Source organism: Haplochromis burtoni, unplaced genomic scaffold, assembly GCF_018398535.1.
Source record: "Haplochromis burtoni strain Fernald_Lab_line unplaced genomic scaffold, NCSU_Asbu1 Contig_90, whole genome shotgun sequence".
Lineage (NCBI taxonomy): Eukaryota > Metazoa > Chordata > Actinopteri > Cichliformes > Cichlidae > Haplochromis > Haplochromis burtoni.
The window spans coordinates 1,005,554-1,018,684 of record NW_024582451.1 but is presented as its reverse complement, the minus strand read 5'-3'; the positions used below and the strand labels follow the sequence as shown (position 1 = coordinate 1,018,684).

Here is a 13,131-nt window from a genome sequence, read left to right as displayed (position 1 = left end):
AAAAACCCCCACATAGCTCTTCTTCAGAAAATAGTCACATTATATAGTCAAACTGCTCGTCTATGATATCAATCTATTAGTGTATGACAGCAGAGGAATTGTCACACCTTTTATGAATTAATATGACTCATTTATTAAGCAAAAATTGTGAGCATTCACTTGTTTCAGACCCCAAATGTTATCTAAGCTGCTTTTTCCCTGCTTTATATCGTTTCAAACAGCAGCGATCAGTTAACTGAACATGCATGTGTTTGGACTATGGGAGCAAGCTGGAATTCCCAGGTAACCCATGTAGGCACGAGGAGAACATGAAATTTCTCGCAGAGAGGCCGTAGTATCTCTTTTTCTATCTGCTTAAACCAGTCTGTGCATTTTCCTCTGAGATCAACAAGACATTTATGCTGACTTGATATTTTCTCCTCTTCAGACAATTCTCTGTAAACTCTAGAGATGTTAGTGTGTGAAAATTCCAGTAGATCAGCAGTTTCTGAAACATTCAGACTATCCTGTCATGAACTAACAACCACGCAATCAAAGCCACTTAAATCACCTTTCTCCCACATTCTGATACTTGGTTTGAACTCTTGCAGGCCATCTTGATCAAGTCCACATGCCTATGCATTGAGCTGTGTTATTGGCTGACCTTTTTGGTTAATGAGCAGGTGGACAGATGCACCTTATAAAGTGGTCAGTGAGCATATAAATAAGTATGATTTAGTACAGTGGCTACTGTCCTTACAAGTGGGAGCCCAGCTGCAGTGGTTTTAAAAGTGCAGCACAAACAGTGCTTAGCTGTGTATTCATTAGAGATGCAACATTAAATGTATTAATCCCTAACCAGTACAGCTGCTGTCCATATATATCTACACTGTGATCCGTAGGGAGCAGGTGGAAGAGAGCCTGGAGAGGTGGAGGTATGTTCTGGAGAGAGAGCGAATGAAAGAAAGTAGAAGTAAAACAGAATACGTGTGTGTGAATAAGAGGGAGGTAGGTGTAACAGTGAAGCTGCAAGGAGCAGGGGTAGTAGTTAGGGTAGATGCCATTAAATAACTGAAGTTAATCATTCAAAACAAAGGACAGCGCTGGAGAGAGGGGAAGAAGAGAGGGCAGGCAGGGATGAGTGAGTGGAGACAGGCGTCAGGGATGATTTGGGGAAAGAGTGAAGGGGAAGGTTTACAAGACCTAGTACGGTGTACGCTTTGGAGACAGTTGCACTGATAAAAAGCCAGGAAGTGGCAGAGCTGAATATGCTATAAGATTTTTATTGGGAGCTGCAAGGATGGACAAAATTATAAATGAGGATATTAGTTATAGTTTGGACGTGTGTAGAGGAGGGATGCGGAGCTGCGAGGCAGGAAGAAAAGAGGAAAACCTCAGAGAAGTGTGACAGAAGCAGATGCTAGAGATCAGGTGAGACAGAAGCAAATAAAAGAAGAATTTTTCTTGACAGTTTTAAATCATTTAATCAGCTTTTTATTATTATCCAGAAAAAACAAATACAAAAATGTAATAGCCAAAAACCAAACAAGCAATAAAAAAAGGAAAGGATGAAAAAAAAAACAACGCCAGAGGGTGATCGATTAGTCGCCCAATCCATCAGAGTCGAACATGACAACAGAGGGCAGGATGGTTTATTTATAGGCTTGACCCCTTGAAAGGAGGCACGAAACCGGGATTTGACAGTTGACTGTTGCGCACCGCCAAACACACCCTCGCCCTAGTGCAACCGAAAATAGCGAAATAATGAAACACAGTCATTTTTGTCAATGACTGGGGACCGCAAGAACCGCGTACAACCGACATTTGCTCTCCTCTCCTCACCTCCTCTCCCCTCCGCCCTCCTCGGTCCGTCCTCCTTCCCTCCCTCCCTCCCTCCTCTCAGGGACCGAGAATGCCCGTGTTGTACTGACACAGTAGCGATACGGGCTGAGCAGACATGGAGGCCCGATTGACGAGAGAGGCCCGCGCTGACACATCCAGGCCCAGCTAATGGTGTGTCGGAGTGGATTTCGGAGCATCTCGGGAGATATTACGGATACCAGTCGCCGTGAGGAAAAAAGGATTTAGGCACCGAGGAAGAAGAAATAAGAGGGAGATCCATTTCGGGTCTCTGTTGATTCAACGCAGCCGCCATTTTGTTGACAGTTAGTGTTTTTTTTTTTTTTTTAAATAACCCACACAGCCCTGCATCTGTTATTTTATACCGCCCGAATATAAGTCCCTGTTTTTGTTTTACTCGCATTTTTAAGCAGATTTAATTGCGCGTTTGTCTTTGAGGTAACGTTGGGAGATTTTTTTCTGGTTTAGCTCACTTGCTAGTGCATCGCTAGCCGTCGTAGCTGAGATGTAGTAACACGAGTGCCTGCGAGAATGTGACGGAGATGCAAGATTATGTACATCACTTGTCCCGGGTTGTGTCACTTTCACTCGGTTTACAAAAATTGTATGAAAGCTGTAGGCGTTTGTTATTCATTTGCTGCCTACACGGCGTCTAAGTTAAGTGAAATTTGCTTAAATAGCTCTCAAACAGGCTGCTGTAGATGGCTAGTTAGCTGCTGCCAATGCCATTGATACAGACTGTAGCCCCGTGTCTATTATTGGACTGATTGTACGGGCTGGCTCTTTACAAAATAAACAACACTTTCGTGATGCATGGGGTTATATTAAGCTCCAAGTGGCGATCTATTACTTTACCGCTCCGGCTGTTAGTGCTAAGTGTTGTGGAAATAAAATTGTTAAGGGGGAGCGAGTGGGGGTGCTTTGCATGTTGGCACTCAGCAACTTTGTGTCTTGGAGCTTGGCAAGGTTAACGATCAATTTTAGTGAGTGGTCAGGAGCTGTGTGCAGTGGTTTCCGTTTGAGGTTGTTTGTAATACTCCTACAACAGCGTTGATATATATATATAACTGTAGCCCTTTTTAAATTGTTCTGATCATGTTTTTTTTTATTTTCATTTTGGCTTTTCAGCTGTTGGAAGATTATTTTAATAAAAGGGGGAAATGTGGCCACCACGTTGATACACAAGAAGACAGGACACAGCCAAATAATGTGAACACCGTTTCTGGACTATTTCAGAGGTGAGTGGAAATGATGCACATTGATAGGCATTGTTTACGCAGGAGTAGACGTCTTCCCACCCCAAAAGCATGCTTGCAGAACCGCATGTAGATACTCGGTTTCTTTTGTATTAAGACAGTAATTACGAGTATGACTAGATAAGGGCAGTTGCGGGGGAAATTAGGGCTGATCGGTTCGCAGACTCATGAGTTGGTCCCTTGAGGGGCTGTGTTGACTGCACAGGAAACCGAAAGCAGATAACATTATTTGGTTTGCTCACTCATGCTCTGGTTAGCCATGTTTCTTCTTGTTCTAAATTAAAGTGCACGCATGTTTTTGCGCTGTACTGGAAGTCCTCTGGTTGAACTTCCCTGAGCTGCTGGGGGAGATGTTTGCACGGTGCAGGTATGAATGACACCTGCCTCTGTGTTCCGCTTTGTCGCAGCGAGTTAACGGAGTTTAATCATTGTCCCCGCTTCTTTCTTTTTTAAAGCAACGGTCTGTTACAATTCTATAGCACTTCCGCTGCTGGGTGATACAAAGCAGCGGCGGCAGTGGTGGTGCTGGTGGTTGTAGTAGTAGAGGAATTTGCCTGCTTCCACCCCCTCCTCTGAGCACGGCCCTGTAGTAATACCAGTGGAGCTCTGGAAATGACAGGGAGCTCTCAGGGCAGACGCCAGCCCTCATGTGAATGATGCAGGGGGTGGGTGGGTTGGTTGGTTGGTGGGTGGGTGGGATACTATTGCTATGGCCAAAGGGAAATAAGCAGTTATGAACAACGTGTGCAAAAGTGAGGAGGGAGTGAAAGGAGGGAGGGAGTAAAGGGGGGAAGAAATGAGAGAGGGGGAGCAGGAGTTGTTTACTACGTTCCTCCCTGCTCTGCTATTTCTTAGGTTGTTGGAGTGAAATTGATGTTGAATCTTGTCGTTTTTCTTTTGGCATTTGTTTGCGTTCATAGCATTGCATACTGGTCTTCTCAGAAAACAAAAGCAAAGGACAGCCAGGCGTGACTAATATCAGCCTTCAAAACCACAAGTGTTGCTATTCAGTTGTTTTGCAGTATGACTATGGCAATGAAATGACTGTAGTGCAGTTTAACTGCTTCACATATACAAAAAGTACCTCAGCGCTAGACATGAAAATGATACACTTGAGTGTTAAGGCTGATCAATGAGAAATTAGAAAGCGATGTGGCCTGGTGTCAGATTATCAGCAGGGGAGCGAATGCCAGTAAATGACCTGACTTAGCTTGTTAGAGGTGAGGGGAATGTTTTGACTCTCTGGGAGGCTTTTCTGCCGACTTGTGTCACTAGCTGTCCACAGAGTTGGGTACTAAAGTGGCTTATTTTTGGCATTGCTGCTGTTATGCGACGGAAGCAGCTCCCATCACCGTGAGCATAAAAGAAAGAGGAGAACATTTGTCATTGTGTGTAAAAAGGACACAGGGAAAGGGAGTTGGTGGGGTGGGTGATGGGTGAAATGTGTTTTTGATTAAAGTGGGAACACAGTGACTTTAGTTTGTGTGCTGTTCTCAGTGCTTTCCAAGTTTGCGAAATCGAGGAGGAAGAGGATGGAAAAGCTTAAAGAAAACCGGGGGAAAGAACACCGAGATTGATGGAGTGTTAAAGAAAAGTGGGAGGTGTGATTTTCAGTGTGGTATGTGTAGCGAGGGGGAGTGTGCAGTTTTGAGGCAAAATGGAGTGAGTAATTGAAGTAAACACTGAAAGGACCATGTGGGGAACCGCAGGCAAGAATCCAAAAATTCTGCAGTGTTTACTGTGTGGTTTAAAAAAATCTCTACTACTGTTTTCCACTGTCATAATCCAAAACAAACATGGTGTAAGACTATAGCAAGGAAGATTTCCTTTTCCTTTTCCCCCCTCATCTTACCGTGATGCTTTACTGATGTGATGACTTGTATGACTTTCCTGAGGCTCCATTAAGTACCTCCTTTAGTGCTCTCCACTAATGTAGGATGCAGAAAAACCGCCGGCATGTTGACGCTTGATCACTCAGGCTGGAAAAGGCGGCTGGATCCTCTCGTCTAGTCCCAGAGACCTAGTGTGCTGAGGTCACAGTTCTGAATTGCCTCCAAATGACTTCACCCAGAGAAAGCACCTGCTTGGGGGCAAATCCGCATTAAATCACTCAGAGGCCGCGGGGAGCTGTAGACAACTTCATTGAATTGGGCTGTCCTCCCAAAGAGGACAATTAAGAAGCATGCTGCTCTCTGCTGCTAGCGTGTGAGCTGTGAGCTGCCACTATCACAGGCAACCGTTTTCACTGCAGCTAATGAGAACACTTAAGGGATTGCTCATTCTGCATCTTACTCCGTAACACTTGGAAGGATGTGGCAGTGCTGTGGGATCAACTACTGACTCCAAGGAACACCAAAGAGCAAGCCAAACAAAATTTCAAAGGGGAAAATAGCCTCTAATGCCATCTGGAATGGCACGAGTGGCTATTTTCATTGTATTGTCAGACAAATGAACTATTGGGCCTGATTTTTACAATGTTATTACTTTTGGACTAAACTCCACTGGCTTCTAATTTATATCCATGCCCGTGACAGACACTTGCATGCAGTCATAGATGCGTTCTTGCCATTTCTGGGTTAGAGCTTGCTTGGCATTATGTTGACTTGTTGCTATCCCTGGTCTAGTTAAAGCCATATGACTGGTGGCTTTCACAGGCGTTTCTGACAAATGCTGTTGTCTTTAGCATCAGTCAAGGCCTTTTGATGTGCGCTGGCATAGTAAACTGAAAATTGTCATTCACCACTTTCTATGATCCTGCAATAATAATTTTTTTTCTTTTCAAAAAAAAAAATCCCTAACCACACCTGGACCTGTCTCTAGGCACTTAGTTTGGAAGCCACTGCTCTAAAGTAAATCTGCTTTGGAAATCGCAGGTGGACAATTCAAAGTCCTTGTTCCTAAGGTTACATTTCTGAGGTGAGGTAGAAGGGACTTTGCTGTGTAAATAGGTCACAGATTGTTATAATCTATGAGGATGAGCGCACCATAAAAAGTGTCAGAGATGAGATGAAGGACACTCTAACCAAACAGATAATAAAATTGTTGCTCTCTGTCTGCCTTTCACCAGCGTTCATTTTAAGACTGTTTAAAACTGTCAGTGTTTCTGTTTTTCTATTTCAGTGACTAATGTGGGATTTATTTTTATCTTCTCTACCCTCCCTTTTCTTCTTTCTCTCCCCTCTACCTGTCCCTGGTCCTGCAGTTGAAGGACGGAGAAATAGGGCTGGACAGCCGAGGAAGGGAGAGAAGCCCTCAAAGCAAGGAGAGCTTCACCCTCACCGTTATCCCCCTCCCCCTTTCCCCCCTTCACCCTTATCCCATCCCCAGACAAAAACTCTACCTGGTATCCACATTAACCACTCCTTAAACTCCATAAACTTGTACCCCCCCAACCCCCACCCCAAACAGTCTAATGGATCAGAAGATTCAAGGGAGGACTGCAACTCCACCCCCTCTCCTGTCCGGTGCTCCCACAGGGGAGCGAGAGAAGGAGGGAGCGGGTGGGAAGAAAGAAGAAGAGGAGGAAAAGAAGAGGGACAGAGAGAAGGAGGGAACCCCCACCGCATCTGCTGGTGCAGGAGGCACAGGCGGGCCAGGAGGTGCCGGTGGTGACCAGTCCCATTTCTCCATCAAAGAGAGCAGCCTGTCTGAGGGCAATGTCAAACTGAAGATTGGCCTCCAGGCGAAACGCATGAAGAAGCCTCCTAAGATCCTGGAGAACTATGTGTGCCGACCGGCTTTCAGAGCCACTGTGAGGCATACGGGTCGTGGAGGAGGTAATGCCCGTGGAAACCGTGCAGGCGCCACAGGTGACGGGGCGGGCAGTCAGAGCCAGAGTCCTTCACAGGGCAGAGAAAAAGAGAGGGAAAAGAGTCCCAGTGTAAACAGACCACCCATCTCATCATCTTCAACAGCCCCAACTGCTAAAGCTCCCACACCACCTCCTCTAGCTCCTCCTCCTGCCAGTACTACCACCCTGACACCCTCCCAAATGAATGGGAACGCTCCGGCAAAAAAGGTATGGAGGCTAGATGCTGTGGATTTTATTTATTTTGGTTCAGCAGTGATTTTCCACTTTGAACAAAATTAAACATTCAGTGATGACAACTAGTATAATTATTTTCATTCACCTTACTTCCTTAAAATGTTATTGGTCAGCCACGGGTCTACAGCAAAGCTACTCTAGTAATCACAGTGTTATTACGCTAGTAAAGAGCAGAGCATAAATTTTACTTTAGTTTTCATTGTGTTCTCAGTTGGCTTGCCTCTATTCATCGCTCACTGGCCCCTTCAATCACCCTCCGTCTGTGTCGTCTGTCCTCTGCCTGGCTGTGTACTCTCCACCCCCATCCCCGCATGACCCCTTTCTCTCACTCTCCCTCTCTGTCCTCAGTCTGACCCTAATAAGTGTTATTGAGCTGAGGGTAACTTCCCCCTCTGGCCATGCCTGTGAAGCACCGTTGGAGTAAAGATCTTACCAATGAATGTGTAACATTCACTTGCTGCTGATACTTCCCATGTGTGTTGTCATGATGTGTGTCAGTTTCTGTTTTACGCTTTATTTTAAAATATTGCTTAATGTTGTGCAAGATTGCTTACATCTTAATTATGATGTACCTGGTGCTGTATATATCTAAAAGATAATATTTAACTTTAATATCTTACATTACCTTCTTCAAATTGCAAATCAAGCAGTCCTAGTTTGCGCCTCTGCTGCTTGTTTACCACATTCAAAATTATATATATATATAATTTAGAAATTTGGGTGGTGTGTTTGTTATTTCTTTACCATAATAATTATTCATCTCTATTATTCTCATTAATCCCTTGCCTTTTCTCCCTAACACCCTTCCAGGGTCCACCAAAGATGGATTGCAAGTCTGATTCAAAGTCAGACACAAAAGCAGCTACCACCACATCTGAGAGACCACTTAACCTTCACCGCCCTCCACCAGACAGCAAAACGCATTCCTCTGGGAAGAAAGCGCCAGCTCCGCAACCCAACCCCCGGACATCTTCACCATCTCCGCCATTATCTTTAACGAAAGAACCCAGCCTTGAAGGTGTTAAGCCTCCTCAATGCACCTACAGCACAGACAGTCAAAGAGATAAGGACAAAGGTCTTCAGAGTTGGGGAGCGCCAACCGTCACTGAAAAATTAGCTCAACTAATAGCAACTTGTCCACCATCCAAGACCCCTAAGCCAGCCAAACCTGCAAAGATTGATCCCAGCCCTCCTCTTCCGAGCTCAGGCTTTATGGCCCCTACAGCCAAGCAACGAGACAGAGCTTTGGCCAATAGGAACACATATTCAAGAATGGTTCACCTTTCTCCTCCACCTCCTGTGTCAAGACCACCTGGTCGGCCATATGGGTCTAGAAGCAAAGACAGTATTTTAGAAAATTCAACCACCCTGACGCCGCTGAGGAACGAGGACTTGGATGGGACTGGGAAAGCTGCTAGCAGCAACGGAAACAACAGTATCAGCATGAGCAGCACCAACAGCAGTAGTCGCAGCAACAGCCCAGCATTCACCTATGGCAATAACCGCCTGACAGTCCTGTCAAATGAAAGCAACAGTGACAGCAGCAACAGTAGCATTTCTAAGCAACCGTTACACCCTGCTCACTCCTTACCCCATACCACGTCACCTTCATTGTGTCCAATTTCATCATCTTCATCATCATCGGTGGAGCAGAGGACGGTGAGTGCAGTGAGTCACCTGGGCTCCCCTGTTCCCTCACAAGGACACCATGCACGAGAGTCTCCTGCCCTTGCAGAAGAAAGCAGTGCAGGTGAGCGAGAGCAAGACAGGGACATCCCCAGAGACTTATCCAAGTGCCCCCCTTCAGCAGCAACTGGAAGGCCAGAAGGGAAAGAGAAAGGGGGAAGCAACCAGTCAGTACGAGTTGAGAGGGGAAAAAGTTCTAGTCCAAGTAAACGTAGTCCCAACCAGGATAGTAACCGAAGCGGTTGGACTAGCAGTCCCACTGAGTCTATTAGACAAAGGACACCTTCCCCACTGGAGCCAGATGATGATGATGATGATGAAGATGATGAAGATGATGAAGATGAAGAAGAAGAAAGCCCACAGACGCCTCTCAGAGATGACTCTCCTGATTCATCCCTAGACTCTCCAGCAGAGCAGGACAGCAAACCCCTTAAAAAGCGCAGGGGAAGAAAACCCCGCTGGACACGTGTTATGCTAAAGGCCCAAAGTCAGAGAAGCCCGGACAGTCTCTTCACTGAGAACAAAACCACCATGCCTTTATCTTCAAGCCTGGAAATTCCAACGCCACCAGTTAAAAGACCTGTAGGCAGGCCCCCAAATCCAAATAAGGTCAAACCAAATCCTGTGTCACAAAATTCAGTGTCACAGCTCTTCCCACCCCAGCCTAAAAAAAGAGGAAGGCCAAAGTCTAAAATGCCAAGGCTTGATGCACCGGCCCGTGGGAATCCCCCTAACAAGCTACAACCCTCTAAGGTCTTTTCATCTTTGTTGAAGTCCAAAGAAGAACAGGACCCACCTGTTCTTCACCCCGAGGTAGACTTAAACCCTCCTAAACCTATGCCTAGGAAACGTGGGCGCCCCAAGCGCCTTCCTCCTACTTTACCCCAGGAGGGTCAGCCTCCCACGTTGGCTCCAGAAGCAGGGGAAAGATTCCGCAACAAAGGAAACGGGCAGCTTATCATGAAAACTATTATTGGCAAAATCAATAAGATGAAAAGCGTTAAGCGGAAGCGTATTCTCAGTCAAATCCTTTTAGGCCCAAGGTCAGAAGACACCCCTAAAGGCACCACTAGTAGCATGGCTGCAACAGCAGAAGCTGCAACGCAGTCGTTGTCATCCCTAGCTGCTTCTTTTGGAGGAAAACTAGGGCCTCAAATTAATGTCAGTAAAAAGGGCACAATATACATGGGTAAAAGGAGAGGCCGTAAACCAAAAGTGGCAACTAATGTCTCAGCTACAATGTCACCTTCAGAAACCTTTATATCTCCAAACACCACTTCCCCTCTTCATCCCCATCAGTCACAGTCCCATCAGCAGCACCAGCTCTCCTCAGAGGTTTTTTCCTCACCCTCCCTCTCACAGTTGAGTGGAGGCCACAGTCCCATCAGCGATGGTAGCTTTGTGGAGCCAGGCTCAGTGCACTTCGCAGGTCACTCTCACTATTCCAACTCCCATCATAGTCATAACACGTTTTCGCTTCCTCCTCCAACCTTTTCAGCTCCTAATCCTCGTAACCCAGTCATGGGCTCGATGTCATCGTCTGGTGTCCCAGTAGCCTCCCAGAAAAAGTCATCTTGCCGTGGATATCATCACCACCATCACCATTATAGGCAGCACTACCATTATCATAAGCTTTCCCCTCCCAGGCCACTCCATCCCACCTCCCCTGCCCCTCTGAGTGAGCTAAAAGAAGCCACGCCATCACCAGTGAGTGAGTCACACAGCGAGGAGACTGTGCCCAGTGACAGTGGTATAGGGACAGACAATAACAGCACCTCTGACCGTGGTGAGAAAGCTGGAGGAGCAGGTGGCTTGGGTGCAATTGGCATCCCACCTGGGATGGGTGGTGGATTATTAATGCCAGGGGTCATGGGTTCAGCTATGGGTCCAGGGATGGGCATTAACTCAAGGGGCAGGCGTCGACACAGCAATGTACTTATGGAACATCCTTCACCGTCTCCATCACCCCATGGGACAAGGTCATCGCCTGATCCCCGAAGACCTCACCCAGCAGCTCCCGCCACAACCTTAGTGGGACACAAGGAGAAACATAAGCACAAATGCAAACGCCGAAGCCATGGCTGCCCCGGCTATGACAAGCTAAAGAGGCAGAAGAGGAAACGCAAGAAGAAGTACTTACAGCTACGCTCCCGACGGCTCGACCCAGACTTCCTCGCTGAGCTGGACGAGATTGTTGTGCGCCTAAGTGAAATACGCATAACTCACCGCACCACAGGGCACCGGCTCGGAAGCGGAATAGGCATAGCAGCGGGATCAAGTAGAGTGCCAGGGGTGGGTGGCAGGGCTGCTGGCGCCATAGGAGGCACAGGTGGCCCTCCACCGCATCATTATGTTCACAGAGACCTCCTGCCTACAATCTTCAGGGTTAACTTTGGCAGCTTCTACTCTCATCCACCATACTCCTGTGACCCGTTGCACTATGTTCGTAAACCGGATATGAAGAAGAAACGTGGACGGCCTCCCAAACTGAGGGAGTCTATGTCTGAGGTTCCATTTGTACCTGGACTTGGATTCCCCCTTTCAAGTGGAGGCTTCTACCACCCCTCCTATGTTCCTTACTCATCAGGACCTCTGGGGTTGGGCTATTACAGAGGTTATCCTCCAGCAAGTGCGCTGTATCCCCACCCACACCACCAGTCACCCCATACGGCCCCATCACATCACACTCACCACTCACCGTCTTTCCCACCTCCCCCCACATCTTTCTTACATCATCACCACCCATCACATCTCCTGCTGAACCACTCAAAGTTTCACAAGAAAAAACACAAGCTGCTAAGGCAGGAGTACCTGGGAGCAGGACGGCCTCCTGTCCTATACCCACCCATGTCCTCTGAGCTCTCCTTCAACTGGCACCACAAACATAAACACAGGCACAAACACAGAGAACGCTGTGCTGAGGATGACAGGGAGGAAGCAGCAAGAGGTGGATCAGGGAGCCGAGCTAGTGCAGGGATTTCTGACAGTGGAACATCTGGGAAAGGAGAGCGAGTTAGTGGTTTGGGAATGGCAGAGGCTTTACAGCGATGCCGCTTTGGACGAGACACTTCCAGCACCAGTGCCAGCAAGCAAGCTGCCACTACCTCTGCTAACTCCCCCTCTTCTTCCTCATCCTCATCTGCTGAAAGGTACAAGCGCAAAGAGAGCTCCATGTCCTGTCTCGGACCTTCAAGGCTTGCATTGGGCAACAGCTCAAAGGGCCACTCAGCTGAGTCCTGGTTCAGAATAGGCAACTCTGAAGCAGACTACTCAAAGCTGTCACGGAGTCAATTGGCTCCTGGCCAGGGTTCCTTCTCAGACGGACGGGCAGAAGACCCAGCGGGCTGCTCGGACAGTGAGGATGAGGAGCCTCTCACTCCCACAGAGGATGTAGAAACCCACGATTCTCCAAAGCGTACAAATCTGTTTGCTTCAGCAATCACCCGCACTTCACTGAAAGGAGGCAGGAGCAGAAAGACTGATGTAGTTACAGAGAGCTCCAGCTTCTCTCACATGGACCGGCCAATGAGGAAGGAACACTCAACATCAGCAGAGAGGAGAGAGATGGGTAAGGCACTTTTGGAATCTCTGTTGTTTGGGTTAGGAATAATTAAAAAAAAAAAAAACTAAACAAAAAAAACATTTTCAGCTTTAGTTGACATTTATAGTAAAGGAGAATTTCTGGTGGTGGTTTATTTTGCTTTTTTTTTTCTTTATGTAGATCATAGGTAGTGATGGTGTATTTGGACGGCATTCCAATTAAATGTGCTCCTAGTGTACCCCATAGTAAAATTAATTTTATGGCAGAGCTTCAAAAAAAAAAAAGTAAATGCAAAGTGGCAGGAAAACATAATTGCTTAATACCTTGCTTGAATAATCTTGGCATGTTTGTAGCATAGGTTATTAAAAACGTAATATTTTAAAGCAGCAGGGAGCAGTTTGCCTTCACCTCCTCTTGGATATTTCATCCATTAAATCCTTTATGATCTGTGTAGCTTTTCAAGCTTGTGTCTTTGATAACTTTTCTGTACAGAAAATCATTTGACCCAAATTAAATGTGACATTGTTAAAGGTTGCAGGAGTTAATTTTCCACCAAAATCATGCTTCCTAAAATAGTTCTGATGCAGTTGTATTGTGAATTTTGTGTCTAAATGTGATTGGCTGCTGTTTGATGGGCTTTATAGTTTTGGACAGCTCTGGCAAAACTGGCACAGTGTCCAATCATTTAGATCCGGCACTAACTCCTTTATGTGGGCAGCTGTTGCCATATGGCACAGCAACTGGGGTCTCAAATCCATACCTCA

General features: G+C 46.5%; 1 protein-coding gene across 1 annotated transcript in view; it reads left to right on the top strand.

Annotated features, from left to right (window-relative positions):
* The first annotated feature begins 1,870 nt into the window (after positions 1-1,870).
* The window catches only part of ash1l (ash1 (absent, small, or homeotic)-like (Drosophila)), a 31,256-nt gene continuing 19,995 nt past the window's right edge, over positions 1,871-13,131 (top strand). Inside the window, exons 1-4 of the mRNA XM_005927621.2 lie at positions 1,871-2,144; positions 2,968-3,077; positions 6,298-7,113; positions 7,951-12,394. Coding sequence (XP_005927683.1) covers positions 6,508-7,113; positions 7,951-12,394 — 5,050 coding nt within the window. The 5' untranslated portion in view covers positions 1,871-2,144; positions 2,968-3,077; positions 6,298-6,507. The remainder of the gene's footprint in view (positions 2,145-2,967; positions 3,078-6,297; positions 7,114-7,950; positions 12,395-13,131) is intronic.